This window comes from Aspergillus nomiae, assembly GCF_001204775.2.
Source record: "Aspergillus nomiae NRRL 13137 chromosome Unknown contig00033, whole genome shotgun sequence".
NCBI lineage: Eukaryota > Fungi > Ascomycota > Eurotiomycetes > Eurotiales > Aspergillaceae > Aspergillus > Aspergillus nomiae.
Genome location: NW_015378088.1, coordinates 6,097 through 29,558, shown reverse-complemented (window position 1 = coordinate 29,558; position 23,462 = coordinate 6,097). Strand labels below are relative to the sequence as shown.

General features: G+C 46.3%; 7 protein-coding genes across 7 annotated transcripts; 4 read left to right on the top strand and 3 right to left on the bottom strand.

Moving 5' to 3' along the window:
• Positions 1-1,089: 1,089 nt before the first annotated feature.
• ANOM_002634 (putative isopropanol dehydrogenase) lies at positions 1,090-2,270 on the top strand (the record flags this gene model as incomplete). The annotated part of the gene is made up of 2 exons (XM_015547891.1): positions 1,090-2,020; positions 2,080-2,270. The coding sequence occupies 2 exons, from the start codon at positions 1,090-1,092 to the stop codon at positions 2,268-2,270; spliced, it is 1,122 nt and encodes a 373-aa protein (XP_015410244.1).
• A 5,180-nt stretch (positions 2,271-7,450) lies between these two features.
• On the bottom strand, positions 7,451-9,147 carry ANOM_002633 (cytochrome P450; the record flags this gene model as incomplete). The annotated part of the gene is made up of 3 exons (XM_015547890.1): positions 7,451-7,623; positions 7,685-7,948; positions 7,998-9,147. 3 exons carry the CDS (start codon positions 9,145-9,147, stop codon positions 7,451-7,453), a joined length of 1,587 nt encoding a protein of 528 aa, XP_015410239.1.
• A 1,183-nt stretch (positions 9,148-10,330) lies between these two features.
• On the top strand, positions 10,331-11,488 carry ANOM_002632 (elongation of very long chain fatty acids protein; the record flags this gene model as incomplete). Its single annotated transcript, XM_015547889.1, has 2 exons — positions 10,331-11,077; positions 11,135-11,488. 2 exons carry the CDS (start codon positions 10,331-10,333, stop codon positions 11,486-11,488), a joined length of 1,101 nt encoding a protein of 366 aa, XP_015410238.1.
• Positions 11,489-11,827: 339 nt separating this feature from the next.
• Positions 11,828-13,261, bottom strand: ANOM_002631 (putative epimerase/dehydratase family protein; the record flags this gene model as incomplete). Its single annotated transcript, XM_015547888.1, has 2 exons — positions 11,828-13,060; positions 13,128-13,261. 2 exons carry the CDS (start codon positions 13,259-13,261, stop codon positions 11,890-11,892), a joined length of 1,305 nt encoding a protein of 434 aa, XP_015410241.1. The 3' UTR covers positions 11,828-11,889.
• An 831-nt stretch (positions 13,262-14,092) lies between these two features.
• Positions 14,093-15,969, top strand: ANOM_002630 (putative efflux pump antibiotic resistance protein; the record flags this gene model as incomplete). The annotated part of the gene is made up of 4 exons (XM_015547887.1): positions 14,093-14,368; positions 14,422-14,497; positions 14,547-14,857; positions 14,920-15,969. The coding sequence occupies 4 exons, from the start codon at positions 14,093-14,095 to the stop codon at positions 15,967-15,969; spliced, it is 1,713 nt and encodes a 570-aa protein (XP_015410240.1).
• A 1,781-nt stretch (positions 15,970-17,750) lies between these two features.
• ANOM_002629 (choline dehydrogenase) lies at positions 17,751-21,330 on the top strand (the record flags this gene model as incomplete). Its single annotated transcript, XM_015547886.1, has 6 exons — positions 17,751-17,816; positions 17,884-18,314; positions 19,240-19,677; positions 19,751-19,780; positions 19,837-21,215; positions 21,275-21,330. 6 exons carry the CDS (start codon positions 17,751-17,753, stop codon positions 21,328-21,330), a joined length of 2,400 nt encoding a protein of 799 aa, XP_015410265.1.
• A 259-nt stretch (positions 21,331-21,589) lies between these two features.
• ANOM_002628 (ankyrin repeat domain-containing protein) lies at positions 21,590-23,191 on the bottom strand (the record flags this gene model as incomplete). Its single annotated transcript, XM_015547885.1, has 1 exon — positions 21,590-23,191. One exon carries the CDS (start codon positions 23,189-23,191, stop codon positions 21,590-21,592), a length of 1,602 nt encoding a protein of 533 aa, XP_015410266.1.
• Between the last annotated feature and the right edge of the window lie 271 nt (positions 23,192-23,462).

The window sequence follows — 23,462 nt, the reverse complement described above, 5'->3', positions numbered from 1 at the left end:
ATGGGAACAGTCCTGGATTTGCATGACCAGCTATTAAGCTGTTTAGAAGGTGCCTGGCCCCACGGAAACGAGGTCTTTGCATGGAGAGCCTGTTTATACTTCCTAGGAAACAAATGAATAGAGGCCAAAGGACCCAGGCCTAAAACGCGTCTTCAACCGCCTTGAATATGCGAGTAAGATATAGCTGACATGCGGGTCTGATAACTGGTTTTAGAGATCATGAACAACTCGAAAAGCAGAACAACCCACTTATTGCGCAAGGTGGAGACATGGACTATAAAACATTGATGAAGAGAGCAAAGTTGTAACGTCTTTTTCAACTGTTCTGGGAGTCGTTCGGTTTACGCGTACATCTGGCCTGTCAAAACGGTTGTGATAGATGATTCATGCCCATTCCTACAGACGACAAGGTTCGATTCGCTCTGCATGTTCTATGCGTATGATATAGACCTTCGATTCTAGTTTCATTTTCGGAAGGCTGGAGTATTCTGGCCAGGATTTCGACATTGAATCCGCTGTACACAGAAGCAGCATATAAAAGTCCCTTGGTCTATATCGACGTCAGACACTTCTAGAAACTCATCCACAGAGAAGGCAAATCAAGTAGCACATTATTCTCCTCCAGCATAGAATGTACAACTATAAATGTCGATAACCAGTCATTAACTCAATAGTACTTTCATATAAGCTTCTAATTATCGACGCACACAGTGCCGAAGTATCTGGGGGAACACAAGAGAATACCGCCAATGAATTATATAAATCTGATAAATTGGGCGATGCGAGTCCTCCTTGCAACGAGATTATCAAAGTTTCTTCTCAAATCTCTAGCAAGCCTGACACCAGTTCGTTCAAGTTTACATAAGGTCGACTGCAATTAACTGTCTTGGCCGCAAGCCATGAAGATTGCCGGCACCGATACCTAATAATAGAATTTGATCTAATCTAATCTAGCGTATTGACTGCCCCACCGTCCTGGGCATTATTAATCATGGCACCAAAAGAAAAGATAAATGTGTCTATCGGTGCATGTTTCTTCTATCACCCTGATCTCTAGATTATATTTCTTAGTAGCTCACAAACCTCATCATGCAGTCCGCCTTGCCTTCCGAGCACCGTGCCCTTTTCCTGGAAAACCGCGAGTCTGGGTTTCAGGTTATAACCCGCACAACACCTCAACCGGACCATGGCAGCGCTGTGATCCGCATAGCAGCGGCTGCCATTCTACCCTACCATCGGGACGTTTACAGCGGTAAGCGCCCCCTGCCGTTTCCCACACCGCTAGTGGGTGGATTCAGTGCCATCGGCCACGTCGCAGCTGTCGGACCGGACGCAACGGCCTTAAAATCGGGCCAACTAGTTTACATTGACTGCGTCATACGCGCGCGTGATGACCCCGATTGTTCTTTTCTGTCGGCCTATTTTCACGGGTCCAGTGACGGCAGCATAAAGTTGATGCGGGATGTGTGGCGTGATGGGACGTACGCAGAGTACGCCAAGGTGCCGCTGGAGAATTGTATCCCACTGAATGAGTCACGTCTGTGTGATAGGTTGGGATATTCGCTGCAAGACCTGATGTACATGGCTTATCTACTCGTGCCGTATGGTGGACTAAGGGACATTCAACTCGAGCCTGGGCAGACGATCATCGTTTGCCCGGCGACGGGATTTTATAGTGGCTTCGCTGTGCAAGTTGCCATTGCAATGGGCGCAAGGGTAATTGCCATGGGTCGAAATGTGGAGAAGTTAGCCAGACTGAAGGAGCAGGTGAAGCAAAGATCGCCAAGGGCGGATATGGAAACGGTCAAGATAACAGGTGATGAACAGCAAGATGCATCTGCGCTGCAGGATTTTGGTCCTATTGATGCTGTTTTCGACATCACACCATCAGCTGCATCATTGTCGACCCACACAAGGAGCGCTATAAAGGCACTCCGTCGTGGTGGCAAAGTTAGCCTGATGGGGTCTACGAGGAACATTTCGGTTCAGGAGATTATGATGAATAATATTACGCTGAAAGGTAAGAAGAGCCCTACGCCATTCCAGTGTACTCTTTACTGACACTGATTACAACCAAAGGCAAATCGATGTATGAACGAGAGGCTATACTGCAGTTTGTCAAGATGTTGGAAAGAGGTTTATTCCCAATGGGTAAGGAGTCCGTGGAGACGAAGGCTTTTGCGTTGGATAAGTGGAAGGAAGCCCTTGATGCGGGTGTTGACCATAATGGTATCGGCAAATGTGTGGTCTTTGCGCCGCTCTCTTCATAGAACCATAGATTCCACCGATATACTATCCCTAGTCTTCAAATTTCTGAGTCCACATGGGGTCGACAAGAAGATAGCGAATATAGAGATAAAAATTCCATACTTTCCGATAATGCCTGTTCTCCACACTGTATGGTCGTATGTGCTAGCTTACCAAGGTAGTGAATGCAATAGTGCGTTTCGAACTAGCTCTATAAGTCTATAGGTCATAGCCGGACTATCCCAGTGTTTGAATAGTCCGGAGCACACCGGCTATTCAGTGCAGCATGAATGTTCACTTTGGTTGTTCGTAGTCAAACACGAGCCTCACACACAAGTATCGCCCTCCAGCGTTGACAACAGCTACCCGGCGGGTGAAGTGGCGTTTGTTATCAATCAGTTCGAAACCCCAGATCTTAAACCAAATGCCAGTCAGCTTAAGTACCAAGATTACATATCCCACGAGTCATCTTCATAAATCAATGGGCACCAGGGGAACCTACCTGCTCAGCTGTCCAGCCAGAAGAGACGCTGCGTTCAAAGGTATGCACCCAAACACCATTGGACTCTTCACATATGAATCCCGCTTCCTCGCGAGAGTCAAGGAGAGTCTCGCCCCGTAGAAACCTCTTCACCTCTTGTGCGTCATCTACATCACTCTGCAACTCAAACTCTGGCCGGATGTGGCCGTCCTTATCCGCAGATCCTAGAACAAACTGGCTCCGGCCTTGGACTTCACCAAAGATATAGTCCTTATGCTCTTTGGGTTCCCAAGTCAATGTCCGCTTTTCAGTCGTACCGGCTAGCTTCCCGGCTGCGCTTTGGTTGAAGTCAATGTTGGTCACTGGCTCCCCTGTCTCAAGCTCGGTCGTCCCGTATGTCATAATGTTAATATGAAGTGTTGCAACTGCCATAGCCTTGCGAAGTAACCAGGAGATCCCTTGCTAAATGCGACCGTACGACGATCAGCTGGAGCATTCTGGCCATTCCAATCCTCACCCCCACAAACAATTTCGCCAATGGATGAAAGGGTACATACTAGCTTCAGGATAGGTTCTATTTCGCCCGTCAACCCCTTATTCTGCGTATTGCCACGGTGTGAGTATATGCAGGCTTCATAAAGATACCGCAAGGTAAGATCTGCTCAGTGCAAAATAAATGAAGCATGCACTCTTACCATAATCCAATTACCATTGAGGTTTCTAACCGTTACATCCTCGGGTGTAGCCATGGTGTGGAATACAACTTGACAGTTTAATTTTTCATTCCTGGCTACTTGTGGAAGGGAAAAACTTACTAAGAATAAAAGAAAGCTTTTGACAACAATTACAGCTCTGCGAAGCCAGGTAACGAGTAGTTACGCAATAAAGGGGACAGAAACGGTTGGATATGACACGTATAGTCTCTGGCAATTATCTTTAAATCGCTCAAATATGATCCGCAAGGCTATTTGTGGTGCTCAGCTTAAAATAGTTTCTGTATCCTAGGTAACGTAGCATAATTCGCCTCGACAGGTTATTAGCCCTCTCGTCAACAGAACAAGCTATATTTTGTTGTATGGATGTCGATCCAGTGTTGGATGGCTTTGAGATGGAATCTAGTAGAAGTCCATGCTATTGTAATGGAGAGGTGGCCAGCGACTTTTCTCTGTTCTGCACAAACAAACTCTATCTAAACAAGCTATCCGAACCCAGTATAATAGGTCTGGGGACGTAAACAATGCTGCGCCACACTTTCACTAGCTCCGGCGCAAAGGAATGTAAATACAATACCAAGATCTCTGTACATTCCTATTGAAAGCCTGTGGCTGGCTATCAGACCTAGTTTGGTACCTCCGCATGAGAGTCAAAGGTCTACGTCGATGGCCGGGTAGTAATTGCGCACGGTCCTTGCTTATAGCAAGTTTTAGCATTTCCATACAGGTAGCTATGGGCTGTGGTATGTTACAAATCATTTGCCACAAGAGACCTCTACATATGCAGGGGGTGGGTCATGCATCAACGCACTATACTCGCCTTAGGACATGTCCGAAGTTTCAAGAATACAAGCAGCGTACGGCGATGGTTTCATTTGTACCTCGCATTAGCCTATATAATAGCCAATCAAAGATGTAATCTAGCGCTCACCTTGGAAGCACAATCTAGAACTGTAGTTTTGTTGTAAGGCACCTAATCTAGGGGTCAGGTGATACAAGGCCTACCAAAATACCATCATTACCCGCGAGAGGTATCTCGCGGGCCCTGGCATGGTGGCCTTAAAAACACCGAGTGAAGAATTATTGATAGCAAAAGCAATTGCATTCATGCGCAAATACGTTCTATTAGGCTATACAATGCGCTACTTAGTAGGGTCTAGGGTAGCCAGAGTATCACCCATCTTGCATATACCACATGCTGTACAGGTAGTGAATAGATTTCAATATTTCGCACCATGACGGAATTGATCTCCGAGCGTTGGCAATCAGACACCAAGCCTTTGAAGACCATCGTATCTAGAAGGTACCTCAAGATACCTCAAGACAGAGTTCGTTAGTAGCCCCTACCATATGCTAGACCGCTACTCCACTGCAAAACCCTCGTGATGCAAATACAAGAGGTACGGAGCAATAGGTGCCGGTATATATATCTGGATGGGATCGGGAGTGGTCATCTCTTTTCCCTATTAGCCAACATCGTCAACTAAACTTACTCGTTCGTTTACATCTGGGAAATCAATCTTTTGTTACACTTGACTGTTGCGATATTTCACCAACATGAAGGCCTCTTTCGTTGTTGTTCTTCTCATGGGATTGGGTTTCGGAATGGCTGCGCCACCTCCGCAGGGTGAAGCCGACGGAAAAGTTGTAAGTCAACTCAAACTCAGTAGCATTTAATTTCCTTGAAATACTTTAGCAGTTAGTCCTAACCATTTAATAGAAGGTATGTGGACAGCCTATGTCGAAGAAGACTGCTACAGAACGCAATCGCTAACACATCGGAAACGAAAGCTTGTAAGCAGGCCTCCTACACAGACTCTCATTGACCGCAGAAGACTAACGCTCACTACAACCAACAGGCTGTAGGTATCCATAATGTTTATGGGCTGATTTTGATCTCATCATGATCTAAACATTATCTTAGAGTGTAAGTAGACCACAATTCCTGTCCAGAAATCCATAGTTGACTGAGCTGACCTTCATTGGCAAACAAGTTTGTGAGTACCATCAATCCTGCGGTAAGAAACATTGCAGGCTGATACTAGATGATTGCTGGATATCAAAAGGGCGTGAGTGATATCTATTCGCATGATGAGGGAGATTTAATAGCTGACAGCTCTTGCCACTCATAGTTGGTGAGTGCCTCTTAAGGAATTAAGTAACCACAATTAGGGCTAACATACTGGGTATTACAGGATGTAAGTATTTGCTCGCATATCCCACAATCGTCATGCTAACATTAGTGTACAGCTTGTAGGTGCCATAACTATCTTGCAGACGAGTTGATCCCTATCATCAGGGCTAACATGGCTTGTGCTTCTATATAGGATGTGAGTTACATAGTTCTTTGACTTCAGGCCGATTAGATCTCTAACATGAACCCTTGATATAGCTTGTGAGTCATAACTCTTATAAAGATACGTTGCAGCTAAATAGGAAACATTCACTGACCACTGGAGCGACTAGCTTGTGAGCATTGTTGCATTTCCTTTATGAAAGTATAAAGCTAACCCCGCCTTAGGGAGTAAGTACAATTTCGACACCGCGAGTTCACAAAATAGCCGGGGATAATCACAGAGCTGACGGATGTCACTGGGGAAAATAGCTTGTAAGTGACTTTTGAGGATAGCATTGGATATGAGGCTGACACAATGATTAAAACAGAGTGTAAGTGTTGGCTGTCCACAGACAATAAATTTATTGTGCAGACTAATAACGGCTTTACGTGGAATATCTAGGTTGTAAGTGTCATTGCAATTCATACATACCTCAATATCACAGCTGACAGTTTGGATCAGGAGGCAAGTACATGGTTACACCACACAAATCGACAGGCTTACGGGTTGGGCTAACTAAGCTGGATGTCTAAGGATGTAAGTCCACCCTTAAGCGTGGTAATGACTGATACTGACAGCTTTGATATAGCATGTAAGTAGTGAACTACTAATGTTAGCCATGAGATTACTTCTGTGGGCCAGGCAACTGATTGCTTTCACCCTGCAGAAAGTAAGTAGCACATTGTCCTTGCATTCCAAATGTGACTACTATAGGAATATGGACTAATAGCCATTCGTAATACAGAAGGTGAGCAAACTTGCGATATTGTTGGATACAAGAACTGGACAGGAACAGCTGACAAGTGTGAGCTTTTATAGCTGGTAGGTGGTAAACCCGGAGATAAACATCCCCAATTCACCTAACACTCTATTGCAAACAGGAAGTACGTATCGTACCACTACCAAAAGATCCGAATGAACGTCGAGGTTAATGGTCTTTCGACGAAAGGCCCAAGGAAAAGGTCCAGCTCCGGCACAGTAAACCCGGCTTCGACGGCGATGGGATACAAACAGCACGAGAATGGCGACATCTGTAAGTTACAGTTCTTTGTAGACTCTGCTTATACATCCATCTAACAACCTAGAGTAGATACGAGCTGACGAATCAAAACGTGGGCCTTTGTTGTTTAATATCCACGAACAGTCATCGGAGAGCAGTAATAGGAATTGGGGCACGACAGATTTGGAGGAACCATGTTTCTTTCATGTATAGCATTGGCTATGTTTGTTATTGTGGTATAAATTCGATCATTGACCTCCTGTCTTTTGGAGCCGCCGTTGGCAGCATTAACCGTATACTGTTTCTTTGTAGACTAAAGCTGCACAGCCTGCCTATGCCTCTTTTGTATTTTTATAGAATCCAAGCGTACTGTGTCAATGATGCTAGACAGGATCTCTTGGTTCCTTTCTATTTCTTTGTTGACAAATCCGTCTATTGCTTGCTTAACTCTGTGGCTTGGTGTACATGAGCTGGATAGAGCATCGGCTCATGGAGCACGACTGTCCCGACTTAACTACCGCAGAAGGACCATGAGTACGACTAATTTTTTCTTTCTTTCTGATGAATCAGAAGACGATTAGGCCTCCTGGATTTCTATTGTGTCCCTCAGAGATATTTTGCAGATCAGATCTGTATCAACACGTAAACCGCTTTCCCATCACTTTCGCCACGTTTAAGCCCTAGAGGAAGAGTAGAGCCTCACCATTACACCTTGATCGTGTGACAATGTGAGGTTTGCGCGTAAGACTGGGTTGTCAGTTGAATCAGGGTTCGGATTTTCCAAGACGTCGAAATGCTGCATGAACCTAACTAGTGCGTAGCTAGCCACAGTCAATGCGTATTGCTCTAAAGAATAATCAGACGCCAGTACTCAGAAAGCAAATAATCGCATGAGAGTAGTACTTACGACCTAGGCAAATGCGCGGTCCCCCGTTGAAAGGAAGATATTCCCACTGGTGTTTCGCATTCTCCCATCGCTCTGGTCGGAATGAGTGTGCATCCTGCCCCCAGATATCCGTCCTCCGATGCATAGAATATACGCTGTAGAATATCATCGCTCCCTTGGGAACGTATACAGGAGACTTTCCATCTGGTCCACCACCTACTGGAAGGCAGGTGCCCTTTGTGGCAATCCGGAAATTGATAGGAATGGGAGGCAGGAGACGGAGAACTGACTTAGGTAAGTGTTGTTTTTCATGCATTTGGGATGAAACTCTTACCCTCATTCAGTACATAGCGCAGGTATGGAATTGCTTTGAGTGACGTTTGCGTGAGCTCGGCCAGTGGTTTTGAATTAGTCCCAAAATATGAGACTATTTGATCTCTGAGTTTATGCCAGACCCTGGGATTTCTAGCCAGATAGTAGAATGTGGAGCTCAGCAGACTAGAAGTAGTATCTCTTCCGGCTAGAAGGATGTTTAGCAGATTGTCTCGTAGGATCTTTGGGTCTTGTGTCTCAGCCGCCAATGCCTCGAGAAATATATAGCGCCCTTTGGCTTTGTCCCTTTGGCCACCATTCTGCCTCATATCTATTGCACGTCGCACGTAGTAATTTACGACTTCATGTACTGTTCGCGTTGCATCTCTGAAAGCCTTAGGATTTATCAACCAGTAGAGGCCTACAGCCCTGGATCGTGCGAAAAGGTAATCCTGGGCGAGATCAAATGCCTCTTCAAATCCTTGGACGCTCGCTGCCGCCGAAGCCTGAAAAAGACGTGGGTCTAGAGAGTCAACCGATTCGCCGAAGAGAAAGTGTGTTGCAGAGTTGAGGGCAAATGAGAAGCAGAGTGGCTGGATGTCGAAACTGGAGCGGCCTTTTGGCACCGATTCGATGATCCGGGTGACATGGTGGTCAAGGATGTCAATATCTGCAACCTGAAGATTGATCTTAGCTTTTTGCGAGCGCAATGCTTTCTTCTGAAATACCTGCTCTCTTGTGAACTGAGGCCTCAATAAGCCTCTTGCATGCGCCCATGGTTCACCATCCAACGTAAAGATTCCGCTTCCGAGAAAGGGAGAAAACTGCTCGTGTCTGCAGCCTAGGCTGAAATCCTCAAATTTAGTAGCCAGGATTGCCTTCACATTTGTAGGTTCTATGGTACATATGATTGACTTATAAAACATGGCGAACTGAAATGTATTCCTATGAAGTTCATGCTTGGAGGTAATATACTCCAGCCATCTTTTTTCCTTCACGGCTTTGTTGATGTACCAAAAGTCATAAATACCGAGTGGGTCAGAATATAGGACAGTTGGAGGAAGACATCCCATGGACTTTGAGCGTGTATAGTGTTTGTAGGATTGATAAATATAAGCATGGATACAGACTACGAGGCCTATGGCCCCTATTGTTAGAGTCGGTAGTAGCATGTGGTTAGAATAGAACAATAAACAAAGTCACCAGGATAGAGAAAAGTAGAATGAATGGATTCTATTTGTGAATTGAGTACTTTAAGTGTAATGTGCCTTGAAGTAGGGCTGACATCGGTGTCACAGAGTAATACCGAATCAATCTTCCCAGAGAACTCTGTAGATGTGGACACGGTATTCAATCAGCTGAGAGCTAAATGCTTGCATCTAATAGTTCTAAATGGGAAAGAATAAAGTTCATGGCTTGCGAGACTGACAAACTTTGCTGGTTTTTATGGTGACAGGAGGTGTAGAGGTATGCACATTTATGCTTTCGCAGATCACCAAAGACTGTCAGCAGAATACAACTTGACTTTATGTATGGAATGTAAAGCAGCTACTTATTGAGTATGGGTACACAGTGCCCTTGGAAAACTAATTGGGGTGATGGCAAGCTCTACTGGTAACACCATCATTCAGGAAACATGTCCTACACATGAGAAGTAGTAAGATCTCCCCACATCAGATCGGAGGAAAGTTGATATCAGTGTCAACCAGCCATTTGACTGTTAGCCTTGAAAGCACAATGAGTTTCGAACGATCTAGTCGTCTTTTTGCCTTTTTTATGCGGGATTGGTTCAGATTGCATGGTACTGCCATCATAAGTTATGGCGTTTCGCTTTTGTTTTCTTCCCTTTGCTATCCCTATCTTTTTATTTACCTTTTTTCCAGCAGGCATTCGAGCCCAGGTTGAATGACCCAGCATTATTAATCATCATGGCGGTTGCTCTGACATATCACATTCGTTATGATCCATTTGGAATAACCCTGTGATCTCTGTAGCAGTAACTCCACTACTCCGTATATCCATATGGACACGTAAGCAATATTCCAGTTAATAATTCCTAATAGATATTTCTTGCTAAAGTTCAAGGGGCGCCAAGAATAGTCTGGAGCATACCTCCTTGCTTTCGCGGACCCAAGAGTAAAGCATTCCAATTACTCCTTAATAGCAGGAAATAATTATTCTCATGTAAGTCGGTTTCAGTTTATATGCATGCGGATATTGATATTTCTTATCTGCTCAAAGGAGGTGCCGTTCGTCTCGACCGCTTGCCTATAAGATCTACTAGATTCATTCCATTTGTAGAGCTTCCTCTATGTCCCAACTACGGTTCAGTGAGTTCTTCAAGCTGCACGAGTTATGTCGAGTGCCCTATCTATCTACTTTGGGCTTCCTGAGGCCCGGCTGTTTCGATTCCCTCCCGGACCCCATCCGCCTCTTATCAGACCTGCACGGGAAGAAATCTCATGGAAACGCCCTATCAATATATCCTCCACCGTTTACAATTTCAGTCTCGATGCCAGAGTTCCTATTATTACGGCATGCTTGTATCTCGTCTTCGTTTGTGCCCTGAATTATCTGAATAAGAAAAGACAGTATCGTCCGTGGCCTATAACTCGCACGACGTCGTTTACCCGCATTGCTTTCGTGCATAATATTTTGCTTAGTATCTTTTCCGCTTGGATATTCTTGGGCGTATACCAGACAGTCACATCCTCTCTTCCGCCTCCCCCAAGAGCGCCTTACCACATCGCAGACGTCTTGTGCAGATTTGACCGCAGTCAAGGAAGCGGGCTGCTGCCTGAATCGACTGCGGCGGGGAGTAAACCATCACCGCTAGCTACTCTTCATGATGGTTTCGCAGGAATCTACGAGGCCGAGTCTCTGTGGGAGAAAGGCATGAACTACTACACATGGATGTTCTATATGTCCAAATACTACGAGATCATAGACACCGTGCTTCTGCTGGTGAAGGGAAAAAGGGTCTCTTCCCTCCAGATGTATCACCATGCGGGTGTGATCATCTGTTCATGGGTGGGTGTTATCTACAGGACTCCACAAGCGGTTGTGGGTGTCTCCTTGAACGCAGGAATTCATACGTTGATGGTAAGAAAGGACTACCGGGGTATATGCGGAAACGGACTAACTTGTACATTTGCACAGTACCTCTATTATTCATTGACTGTACTCAGGATAAAAGTGCCTGTTGTCATAAAGCAGACCCTCACACGACTACAAATCGCTCAATTCATTTTGGGCGGGCTGGCGTCATGGTTGTACGCCTTTGTCTCGTATGACAGCCCCATAGACGTATCTTTGGTTGAGACCAAAGACATATCAGACAACCAAACCTATGTTAGGGGTGAAGGAGCGTCCAACGCGGCCCCTTGCATTGATAATAGCGGCCAAGTCTTTGCGCTGTTATTGGCCACGTTATACCTCATCCCTTTGACTCAACTTTTCCTCCGGTTCTTTGGCCGCACTTACAAGCTGGCAGCAAAGGAAAAGGGGCTATAGATATATTCCAATGGATGTCTATAGTATGGAAGATGCGCATACAGCAGTTGCTCCATTCTGTTGAGGTTGTTAGGTTGAAATCTTTAACAGTCTGGGCTTCGGTCAAGTAAGTAGAAATGGTGCTTGGAATGCAGGGTGGTAGGGTATACGGAAATGGATTACGAAGAGAGAAAGCTATATTATATCTTATATAGGTATCTATTTACCATCTCATCGTGATGAACGATTGTCGGGACTTGTTCAATCACAATATGTCGGCGTCCATAAATACTAGTTATCGGCAGATAATTTTCTAACATGCATAAAATGAATGAAATTAGATAAGACCACAAATACGACGTACTTCTTTTCGTAAAACACAACAAGTCAAGATCATGGAGTAAGAAATGAGGATACTTTGCTCAACGACACAAATAGACCAATAACCACGCTGGAAAGATAGTTCGCCTTGCAAACAGTCTCAGGAGGAGGCGAATGTGCTCTCGCCTTGATATCAGCTCGTATGACTTCCCTGCGGTATTCCTGAACAATATCACATCTTCTCGTTCATCCGAAGAAAGTCTCTCCCAAAGTTTATCGGTCTTCTCCTCTCTAAAGAGAAAGGCAGTGCCGAGAATAACATACAGTCGTAGCACAGGATGTAAGTCTGGTGAATGCCAATCAACAGTTGATGACCAAACTATGCGCGGCTCCCATGGTAGTCTTCTTAGCTTCATTGCGGCGCCCCAGAAGTCTTCGAAGGTAACACGGCCACGTTCGCCTCCCACGGCTTGAACGCAACCGGTGGTATTCAAGGCGACGTGGGCTACCATTCGATCAACAACAACATCCACTGGAACCTCATCAATGGTAGCCTCGATTGCTGGTCGTGAACACCGTGTAGGCACTGTGACACTAAAGACAGGGGACGCAATAATCGCAGCTGCGAGAGCTGTTGATGGCGTTGAGAAGGGAACACTATAGCCCGGGTATGGATATCTCTCCGCCGGTCCTATCACAGAAGGGCGGATTATTAGCACCTTGGATGCCCATCCTTTGTCTATGAAGAGATTCAGGATCAATCGTTCTGCGAGGTGCTTTCCATACGCATATGGCCAGGGAAAGTCATGGAGTTCAAATTCAGCCGAGAAGCCCGTCTTCTTGATTTGGTCACGGGCATCTTGGGCACTGAGAAGGCTGTCATCCAACAATTTTCCTTCACCCAGGAGTGGGTAGATGTCTTCGTTTATCACTGTTTCAGCCTTGTTGGAAACCTTGTAAAGATGTGTATTGGCGAAGGCCGTGGATACATAGACAAATCGATCTAGGTTGGTAAAGTCCAGAGCCATCTGAGCTAACGATTCGCTTGGGATGACGATATGTTCAAACACCCGTTCAAGTGAATAGGTCAGGTTGATTGTAGAGGCCGCATGGATGATAATATTCACCTCCTTTTGCAGCTCAGAGATGATCTCCCGTGGGAGTCCAAGGCCGGCTTTCATGATGTCTCCATCTAGCACCGTTATAGACTCTAGGTTGAGCAACCAGTCAAAATCCTTGGGCAGATTTCTCCGCCATTTCTTAATCAGTTGGCTTTGCGATTCGGTTTTGTCAGTTTGATCAACAAAAGAAGAAACAAAAGGGCCAGGGCGTCTCTAACCTTTTCCCTCCCCGACACAGTATATACATGCGCTTGGGACACGCTTTTGAAGCTAGCCGATGAGTGATTGCAGTTCCCAGGAACCCAGAGGCTCCCGTAATGAGAATAGACTTTTCGGAATAATAATCCCACATTATTGACAGCAACAGGTATGCTGGCCAACACGTTGTGTCTGGGGTTGCGCTGCAGTAGCCTATATATCAAGAACAAACTTCCGGTCAATGCAGCCTCACCACTCTCATGCACAGAAATACTGCAAAATATGCGTAAGCTCGAGAGATGTCAGTATCGAAGTTCGAATTTTCTGGGACAATCTTAGTAGATACATAAGCATATGAGATTGACCAGGAATTGCGATATGTGTAAGCGACAGGTATTAGACACTGAGACTCGCATGTGAGAGAAGTTAAGTCTTGGGCGAAAGGCTGGGGGTCTTTCGGGCATCAAGGGATCATCGCAGGAGCAATAAGCTCGTATACCGCTTCCTTGGTACAGTGGAATGCCCTAGCGTGCGATAGTTCACCTGGCGGCATGCATAAATCATAAGATTATAGTATGATCGACAGATAATAGTCATGAGATTAGCAACAGTATTCACCTACTAGGTAATAACTGAATAGATAGTCTAGGAGCCATGTATGCCTGCAACATAACGCAAGGGGCTTTGATCTTGATCTGGTTCTTTTCGTTAGTTATCTTTTTCCTGACGTGTAACGTGCGACAACAGATATCTTTTCCGTTCCCGACAGAACGATGCTCTTGGACTTTTTCCCCCCTTTTTTCAACGTAAGGGGGTGTAGTTTCCAATCAACCAGCCACAAAAGTACGAAAGCGGAAAAACAGAAAAGAAAAAGAAAAAGAAGCTATAGCACCTGAGATATCAGGAGAGCTGGCAGCGAGTAATCTCTCTTTACCATAGCAGCTGTTGACTTTAGTCAATAACAATTCAGATCGACTCCTATACGATGGCAGGAACTGATCCGAATACCGACCTTTGCCTATCGTCGCTCGAAGCCCGTCCGTCAAAGGCCTCGATGACTGAAATGCAATATGCTCAATCAATTCCTGATAGTGGCCATGAAACATCTACACATCAGACTGCTAGCACAAGTGGCAGTGGCTCCGGTGGGAGCAAGCTTCAATTCTGGATTGATCGTAAAATCACGTTAGCCTTCTTCCCTCTGTGCCTATTGACATTGATGGTTGCGCTTGAAGCCGCCTCCCTCTCAATAGCACTTCCGGTGAGTCTCTCTAGATTACATAAACTACTGGGAGCATAGGCTAAGCTATACAGGTTGTCACTGAAGAATTAGGTGGCTCAGCCATTGAGGCCTTCTGGAGCGGAACCTCCTTTGTCTTGTGTTCTGCGTGTAAATCTAACCAACAACAAATATCAAGACGAACGCTTACAATCCACAGGTTGTCAGCTGATCTTTACATCTCTATCAACTGCATTTGGTCGCCAACTCTTGATTATCGTTGCTGTCATCTTTTTTCTCGTGGGAACTATTGTGTCTGCAGTGGCGACAAACTTCACACAGATGTTGGTGGGCCGTTCCATCCAGGGAACCGGCGGGGGTGGCATTATCGCTCTCAGCGAGGTATCTGTCACCGACATGATTCCCTTCCGACTGCGAGGCGCGTATTGGGGGGTTTTGGGCTCAATGTGGAGCATCGGATCCGTTATTGGCCCTATCATGGGAGGTGGTTTCTCAACAAATTCGGACTGGGTGAGTAGAGACCCGATATTTTCAGCTAGCAGGGAGGGTATTTCTGATCTCACATGACATAGAGATGGATCTTTTATATCAATATTCCGTTTGCAGCCCTTTCTATCCCCCTGATAGTGATATACCTAAAAATCAAGACAAAGAGGACCACGAGGCGAGAGAAGCTGAAGAAGTTTGATACGGTCGGATTAGTCCTCTTCGTATGCAGCACTGCATCCTTCTTAATTGCTCTCAGCTGGGGCGGAGTGATGTATGCCTGGCACTCTTGGAGAGTGCTAGTTCCTTTGATCATTGGGACTATTGGCACAATCGGGGTGATGGTCTACGAGACCCATATTCCCACAGACCCGATCTTGCAAGTGTCAGGGATCGACAACCACTCTTTGTTAATCAGTTATATCGGCACAGTGTTGCAAGGGCTTACGCTTTGGTGTATCCTGTATTACCTTCCCCTCTATGCGGAAGCAGTACATGGATTCAAGCCCCTTCCTGCTGGGGTTGCAGCTCTACCACTTGCTTTTGCCATTGCTCCGAGCGCTTGTGCGTCAGGTATTATTGCGGTGCTATCGGGGCGCTACCGCATTCTCATCTGGATTGGTTGGGCTGTCGCTACGCTAGGCTTCGGTATCCTCTGCTACTTTGATCGGACAACAAAGGGAGCTATTTGGATCTCTCTGATCGCAATCCCAGGCTTGGGTTTGGGTGGGCTGGTGACAAGTATCGCTTACGCCATTCAGGCTTGCTCAGAGACTCGCCATTTAGCCACCGCAACCGCGCTCTTCAGCTTCTTTCGCGCATTTGGGCAGTCGCTCGGTGTAGCCATTGGCGGCGTGATCTTTCAGAATCGCATGGAGGCGAACTTGCAAAGGTACCCGGCTTTGGCACCTATGGCAAAGAAGATAAGCCATAATGCCGTCGCGTTGGTGGGAAAGATGCAGGCCGAACCACCATCGCAGGACAAGGATGATCTCCGCCAAGCGTACACAGACAGTCTACGGGCTGTCTGGGTTTTCTGCTGCGTCTGTACAGCGATCGGGGGTCTTCTGAGTCTCTTGACAAAGGAATATAGTATTGACCAAAATCATGATACGGACCAAGGGCTTGAGGAATAATGTGCACGGGCATTGTTTGCACCACTGGAGCAGGGTACGTATTTGACTATTTCAAACTGTACTACGGGCCAAATGTCGCATCCTTTAACCATTATTGTTTTCCAGAGATATGTAGTCCCTTCTGTGTATTCTCATTATTACGCTGGCTAAGGACCTATCTGATTCTCTCAACCACATAAATTGCTCATAAGTAGGAATTTATCCGGCTCTGTGTCAGATTGCTTTAGGTCACCCAGCTCTTGTATTAACTATGCTTTTGATATATACATAGCCCCTGTTGAACCCCACTGTTAGGTAGCATAGCGATTGCTATTTCAAGGGGTAAGTTCAAGATAACGATGATCTCTTTCCTTCCATGATACTAGCGTATCTCATTAGAATGTGTAAAGCGTTCTTTGTACGGACGGAGTGTCCACTGGAATGTGGTTGTCCACTGGAATGTGATTAGCTTCACATATTTGCTGTATTATAACCAGATATTTCATAGACTATGGAGTAACAGTATCAGCTTCGCATCTGACAGCATTGCTTATGATATGTCACTTTCTGGTGGGCCAGCCCGGCTAGTTGCATACTATTTGCAGCCACCCGAACGGACTTCCTCACTCAATACACAGCCGATCAAAACAAATGCAAGGGCCAGGGCAATAATGATCTGATCGCTGTTTTCTCAGCGATCCTCACCCCCTTATTTATGAAGCAGAACGATGTTGCTGTTGTGAGACATCTACCCAAAGCTTAACCTCCTGCGCTACTACGTACTATCTCTGGCCATCTGCTCCGCATTGCGTACAATGATATTTGTTTTTGCGTAGACGCTAATATTAGATTCAAAGACCATCCTACTACCTGGCTTCGTCTCTATATCAATGACTATTAGAACATGATTTGGGTTCTTCGCAGCTTTTTAAACCAACCGTAGTTATTATTAGTCCTTCAGCAGGTATGGTAATTTATACGTCCACCAATGCATTCTTTTTGTCAGGTATGATTATATAACGTCAAAAGGAGTAAAGTATAATTACATTTTTGTGAGGGATCTCAGGGGTATCCTAATTCCCATCTTTGGCTTTCTTTCGGTTAATATTCCCCCGAGACCATCGCAGACAGATATAGCGGTGTAAATGGTATCTAGGAAAGGAGAATTGGAGGTGCCTTTACGGAAGAGCCTCTGTGAGACGCACAATCCATTGCATAATTCTCGTCTTAATTCTCCTCAAACAGTCTGGTATATTCACAAATAGTTTGCTCCTACTATAATATCATGTCCACTTGTCACCATTCTAAATGTGTCTCTCATATTGAGACTCATTCTGGGCTTCGGAGCAGGGTTCATATTGCAGACACGCCTATAACAGTGCAAAATTGGTACAAACATGTCAATTGGTGGGGTGTGGTTCTCACAATATTACTCCCATTGTATGCATGCGTCCAAGCTATTTGGATACCCTTGCAATGCAAAACAGCTATCTTATCACTGGTTTATTACTTTGCGACAGGACTCGGTATCACTGCGGGTGGGTAGGCACCAGTCTTCTGCATACCGGGACACCCTTGTTTAACATGTAACTTCAGGATATCACCGGTTGTGGTCTCATACGTCCTACCGAGCCTCGAACGGCCTCAAGATATTTCTTGCATTGGGTGGAGCAGGGGCGGGTGAGGGCTCGATCAGATGGTGGGCCCGCAATCATCGCGCTCACCATCGATACACCGACACCAATTTCGATCCCTACTCTGTCAACAAGGGACTCCTATATTCTCACATAGGCTGGTTAGTCATGAAGCAGAATCCGAAACGCATTGGCCGTGTCGACATCAGTGACTTGAATGAGGATCCCATCGTGGTATGGCAGCATCAAAACTACCTGCCGTCGTGATCTTCATGGCACTGCTACTACCTACTCTCCTCAGTGGACTGTCATGGGGCGACTGGCAGGTGGTTTTATTTATGCTGGCATCCTGCGAATGGCATTTGTCCATCAGGCTACATTCTGTGTCAACTCGCTGGCCCATTGGCTGGGAGATCAGCCGTTTGATGCAAGCAAATCCTCTCGGGATCATTTCCTAACGGCCCTTCTTGCTCTGGGAGAGGGCTACCACAACTTTCACCATGAATTTCCTTCCGACTACCGCAATGCGACGAAATGGTACCAGTACGATCCGACAAAATGGGCCATTTGCATCTGGGAATACTTTGGCCTGGCCTACGACGTCAAACAATTCCATCCGGATGATGTACAGAAGCGGTATATCCAACAGCAGCATGCTATATTAGTAAAGCAAGCGGCCAGGCTGGACTGGGGGGTACCGCCTAGCCGATTACCAGTTCTTGAATGGGAGGAGTACGTAGAGCAAACCAAAAAGGGCGGACGGTGTCTTATCGCCATTGCGGGAATTGTCCACGACGTGACCGATTTTAGCAAAAGCCATCCAGGGGGTTCGTTGATGCTTAAATCTCTTGTCGGAAAAGACGCGACAGCTGCATTTCATGGGGGAGTCTACTCTCATTCGAGAGTAGCTCATAACTTGCTTGCTACAATGAGAGTGGCCTCTGTACGAGGTGGGTGTGAGGTTGAAATCTGGAAGACGCATCAACACAGCGATGCCGAAGAAACATCTCCTATGTGCCGGTGTTGAGAACAACAGCAATGCAAATATACACAAATAGGAATGATACACAAGTAGACGTAGCTGCTGGTCAATCATATTACGAAATACTGCCCTTTAGAAGTAAAAATAGTGGCAAATGGCGCAGTTCCCAACTCGAAGAACGCCGAACAAATACCAGTAAAATGCCAAGTCGGAACCCCTTGGCCTGTGTGCAGGACGTTCTGGAACTTTTACACAGTTGAGATGTCGTTTATGAGCGCTCTTTCTGAGATAAGGGGACTAGCTAAACTTTTTTCGTGACCTGTACTCCGTACTATCGGTTAATAAGTTATTATTGGAGTGAAAGTATGCATGTACTGTACCTGTGTAAAAGAGTATTGAGTAAAGCATATTCTTTAAACCCGAGTCGGGCAGTTTTGGGTTTTGCAAGGAATAATTAATTAAATTCATGCATTTGGTAAACACGAACCCCTTGACGGAACCTTTCAAGCCTACTCTAACCCTAGCATAGATCTTACTACGATCGGGTTCTTCATTATAATAACAAGATCCAACAGATCTACATGATCCTCTGCCAATAGTTTGGTTGTTTACATAGCAGAATCGGACCCTTTGGTCTTGAATTACTCTAAATTGCACAACAATGATATTCTTTAGTCATTTCGCCTCTCTACGTGCCCTGTTGATTCTCAGTCTTCCCCTCTCATGGGTAGCCTCATATGGCCTCCTGCAACCAGCACTGGACCTTTTAAAGTCCACTGTACCGACACTAAAAGGGAAACTGGGCACTCTGATGGGCGTGGTCGGAGTGGAATCTACCTATGATTATGTGATTGTCGGAGGAGGCACGGCGGGCAACACCATTGGCAGTCGCCTGGCCGAAGCAGGATTGTCTGTCGCCATCGTTGAAGCCGGCTCATTTTATGAAATTAAATCACCGCTAAAGTCCACCATCCCCGCAGGGTATAATCTTCTTGTTGGGTCTGACCCGGAAAATGTCAATGTCCCAGTGGACTGGGGGATCGTTACTGTCCCCCAAGCGGGCGCGAATGGGCGTAGACTGCACTATGCGCAGGGAAAATGCTTTGGTGGGTCGTATGTTCTCCTATACATTCCTTACATGCGATCAGTCCTCGGTGATGAGATAGATCTTCTGATAAATAAACAGCTCTGCCCTTAATGCCATGATATACCAGAGGTGTGTTTTAATGAGCATCCTGGCGGCGTTTGCTTCTCGCTAATTCCGAACAACAGAGGAACAACAGGGTCTTATGATCAATGGGCCACCCTGGTAGAAGATGAGAGTTATAAATGGGAGAATATTCTTCCGTTTTTCAAGAAATCGGTGCAATTTACGCCGCCTGACACATCGAAACGGTTCCAGAATGCGACAACCCTGTTCAATCCAGACGCATTCGACAAGGACAGCACAGGGCCCGTTCAAGTATCTTATATCAACTACGTATCGCCGTTCGCCACGTGGCTGAAGGCAGGTATGGAAGCAGTGGGGATTCCTGTGACTGAGGATTTCAACAGCGGTCACCTTTTCGGAACGCAGTACAATCCATCTACTATCAACCCGATGGACGAGACTCGCAGTAGCTCAGACACTTTCATTGGCAGTCTACCTATTACGAGCAAGCTGCACGTTTACCCCGACACACTCGTCAAAAAGATTGTCTTTGATGAGAACAAGCAAGCTACTGGCGTTGACGTGGAAACAGCCGGACGAGGATACCATATCCGAGCTGCGCGAGAAGTGATAGTATGTGCGGGTAGCTTCCACTCTCCGCAGGTTCTCATGGTATCTGGTATTGGGCCTGAGAATACTCTCAATTCACTCAATATACCAATTGTCTCCAGTCTCCCTGGGGTGGGACAGAATATGTGGGACCACCCGTTCATTGCCCCCTCGTACCGAGTGAGCCTGGAGACAGAGACCCGGATGGCGTATGATAAACTCCATTATCTTGAACAGGGGCTTGAGTACGCGATAGAACATGAAGGAACTTGGGCCAACACCCAAGAATTGCTGGGATGGGAAAAGCTTCCACGTTCCCATCGCTTGAATTTGTCTCACAGCACACTTGACGATCTTTCACGATTTCCCAGCGATTGGCCGGAGGTAGAGTACCTTCCAGCAAATGGATTCATCGGCAATTTCAGTGACCTTATGGGTCAACAACCAGCAGACGGATATCAGTATGCGACCATTGTCGGTGTCCTAATCGCGCCGACCTCGCGGGGAAACGTCACCATCCGCAGTAACTCCACATCCGATCGGCCTATCGTAAGCCCAAACTGGCTGACCACAAAGACTGATGTGGAGGTTGCAGTCGCAATATACAGGCGGATGAGAGAGATCTGGCAAAGCGAACCACTTCAATCAATCGCGGTTGGGAACCTGTCCTATCCACTTCATGAGGACCAATCGGATGAGGAAATCATCCAGTTTATAAGAGAATTGTTGATGCCACTGTGGCATCCAGCCTGCACCTGCAAGATGGGTGTACGTAGTGACCCAATGTCTGTCGTTGATAGTCACGCCCGAGTCTATGGAGTTGACCGGCTTCGAGTGGTTGATGCCAGCTCTTTTCCTCTCTTGCCGCCTGGACATCCTCAAAGTACAGTCTGTAAGCATTTTACCCACTCTTGTATTTCTGAAGTGAGCCCCTGCTAACGCTATATTCAGATATGCTGGCTGAGAAAATTGCCCACAGTATAATAAGCCACTTGGGGAAGAAATGAGTAAACTTTCAATCTTGGCACCAATCCATGTAGTTATAAATTCGTTGTTAGTCATAAAAAGTAACTGATCTATATCAATGATAGACGAACAATCAGAAGTGTAAAGAGCAACTACCTTGGTCAAAGCCAGACGGTCTTCCATACATCTAACCATATTACAGGAGCTTTCCTGGGCCTTGGTTTAATCCGTCGTGGCAAGTTCCAGATGTTTGAAACGGCGACTCAAGAAAGGCGCCAACATCTTAACACGCAGAGCCAGTCAGAAAGGATGACAGGAAACCATTTTCCTCTGTCCATTATCCTTCGTTTCATCGTTCCAATCAAACCATTTAATTTCATCCTGGCTGTGCTCGCCAAGTAGCAGCCTGACCACATCCTTACGACCTCGTTCATTTGCCCATTCCAACGGGGACAGACCATCGAAATCTTGAAGATACACGGCATTCATACCACGAAGTATTTTGACGATCGGCGTATGTCCGATTCCTGCAGCCCAGAACAGTGCGGTTTTGCCACATCCGTCGCGGGAGTTGATATCTGCTCCTTTTTCAATCAGCAACTTCGCGACGTCAATATGGCCAAAGTGGGATGCACATATGAGAGGGGTTCGGTAATTTGCATCTTTAGCATTCAAATTCGCGCTATTTGCTAGAAGAACCTTCGTTGTCTCCAGAAGCCCGTTTCCTGCGGCAACTAGAAGTGGTGTCCAACCGTTTTCGTCGGGAGACTCTATATTTGCCCCATGCTTAAGTAGTAGCCGAACCCTGTTTGAGTGACCCGCGGCGGTAGCTAACAGAAGCGGTGTTCGGTGCTGGTTATCTTCAGAGTGGATATTGCAGTTTCTCTGGATCAGGAGTTTGATAACTTCCTCATGCTCTATCTTATGATCCGGGATCAACGACTTCGTTGTCGGTACAACATTGTTGCCAGCTGCTAAGGCGACAGGGGTTCGCCCGCGTATATCTCTTACATCCACCTCAGCCCCCTTGTCAAGAAGCAATCGAACAACGGCCAGTCGACCGTCCCTCGCCGCCATGGAGAGTGGAGTTTGGCCATCTATATCCCTCGCCTCAATATCAGCCCCCTTCCGGCAAAGCAGCTCCGCAACAGGTTCATGCCCTCTCTCGGCCGCCATATGAAGCGGCGTTTGTCGACACCATCTCCGATCGAAATGTGGCCAAATGAGTGAGTCACTGTCGCTCCACATATTCCGCGCGTGGACATTGGCGCCCCTCTCCAGCAACAGTCTCACCAGCTCAAGGTGACCATGCCAAGCCGCCCAGCAAAGCGGCGTTGCTTCATACTCAGTACATGTGTATTCAATATCGGCACCATGATCAAGCAAGAACGTAGCAATGGCATGGTGGCCCTTTGCAGCAGCAATCAAGAGGGAATTCATACCCATCTCATCATCCCTGGCATGGATATCGGCATCATTATGCACGAGAAGCTTCACAACACCGTCGTAGCCTCCTTCGATGGCCCACAGCAGCGGCGTTCGCCCGAGCTCCATATCCTTTTCCTCAATGTCCGCGCCTTGTTCGAGTAGTCTTCTCGCTGCAGACTCTTGTCCGTATATGGCCGCTAGCAGGAGTGGCGTGAAACTTTGCTCGGGATCTTGGGACTCGGTATAGCATTTTACATAAACTAGTAGTTTCACGACCTCGTCGTGGCCATTTCTAGCTGCGAGTTGGAGGGGTGTGTGGCCTTCGTCGTTGGTACAGTTGATATCTGCATTGGTGGTCTTAATTAAGTGTTGTATTGCACATGCGTCTCCGTACTCTGCAAGGTCGAAGATGGGATTGTATATTTCTTCGTTGTCGGGGCAAATCAGGGTAGTTGAAGAAGTACTTCTGAGCATGTTTAAAAAGTAGGAATGAGTTGGCACTGTTAAGTTGACTTGAGATAGCGGTGGGTAAACTTGAGATTGGATGAGATGGGTATGGATCTGAATTGCTTGTAGAGTACCTAGGCGTGCTGAGATAGATGAATATATAGCATTAAACTAGCTACCCCCCTGTAGGCATATAGCTGTTGTAGCCTGGGACTGAATTAAATTTGCATTCCATTGATGCATCTCTCTACGAGAGTAATTGTTGCGCAGAGCCATACTTACCCAATGCGGTAACAGT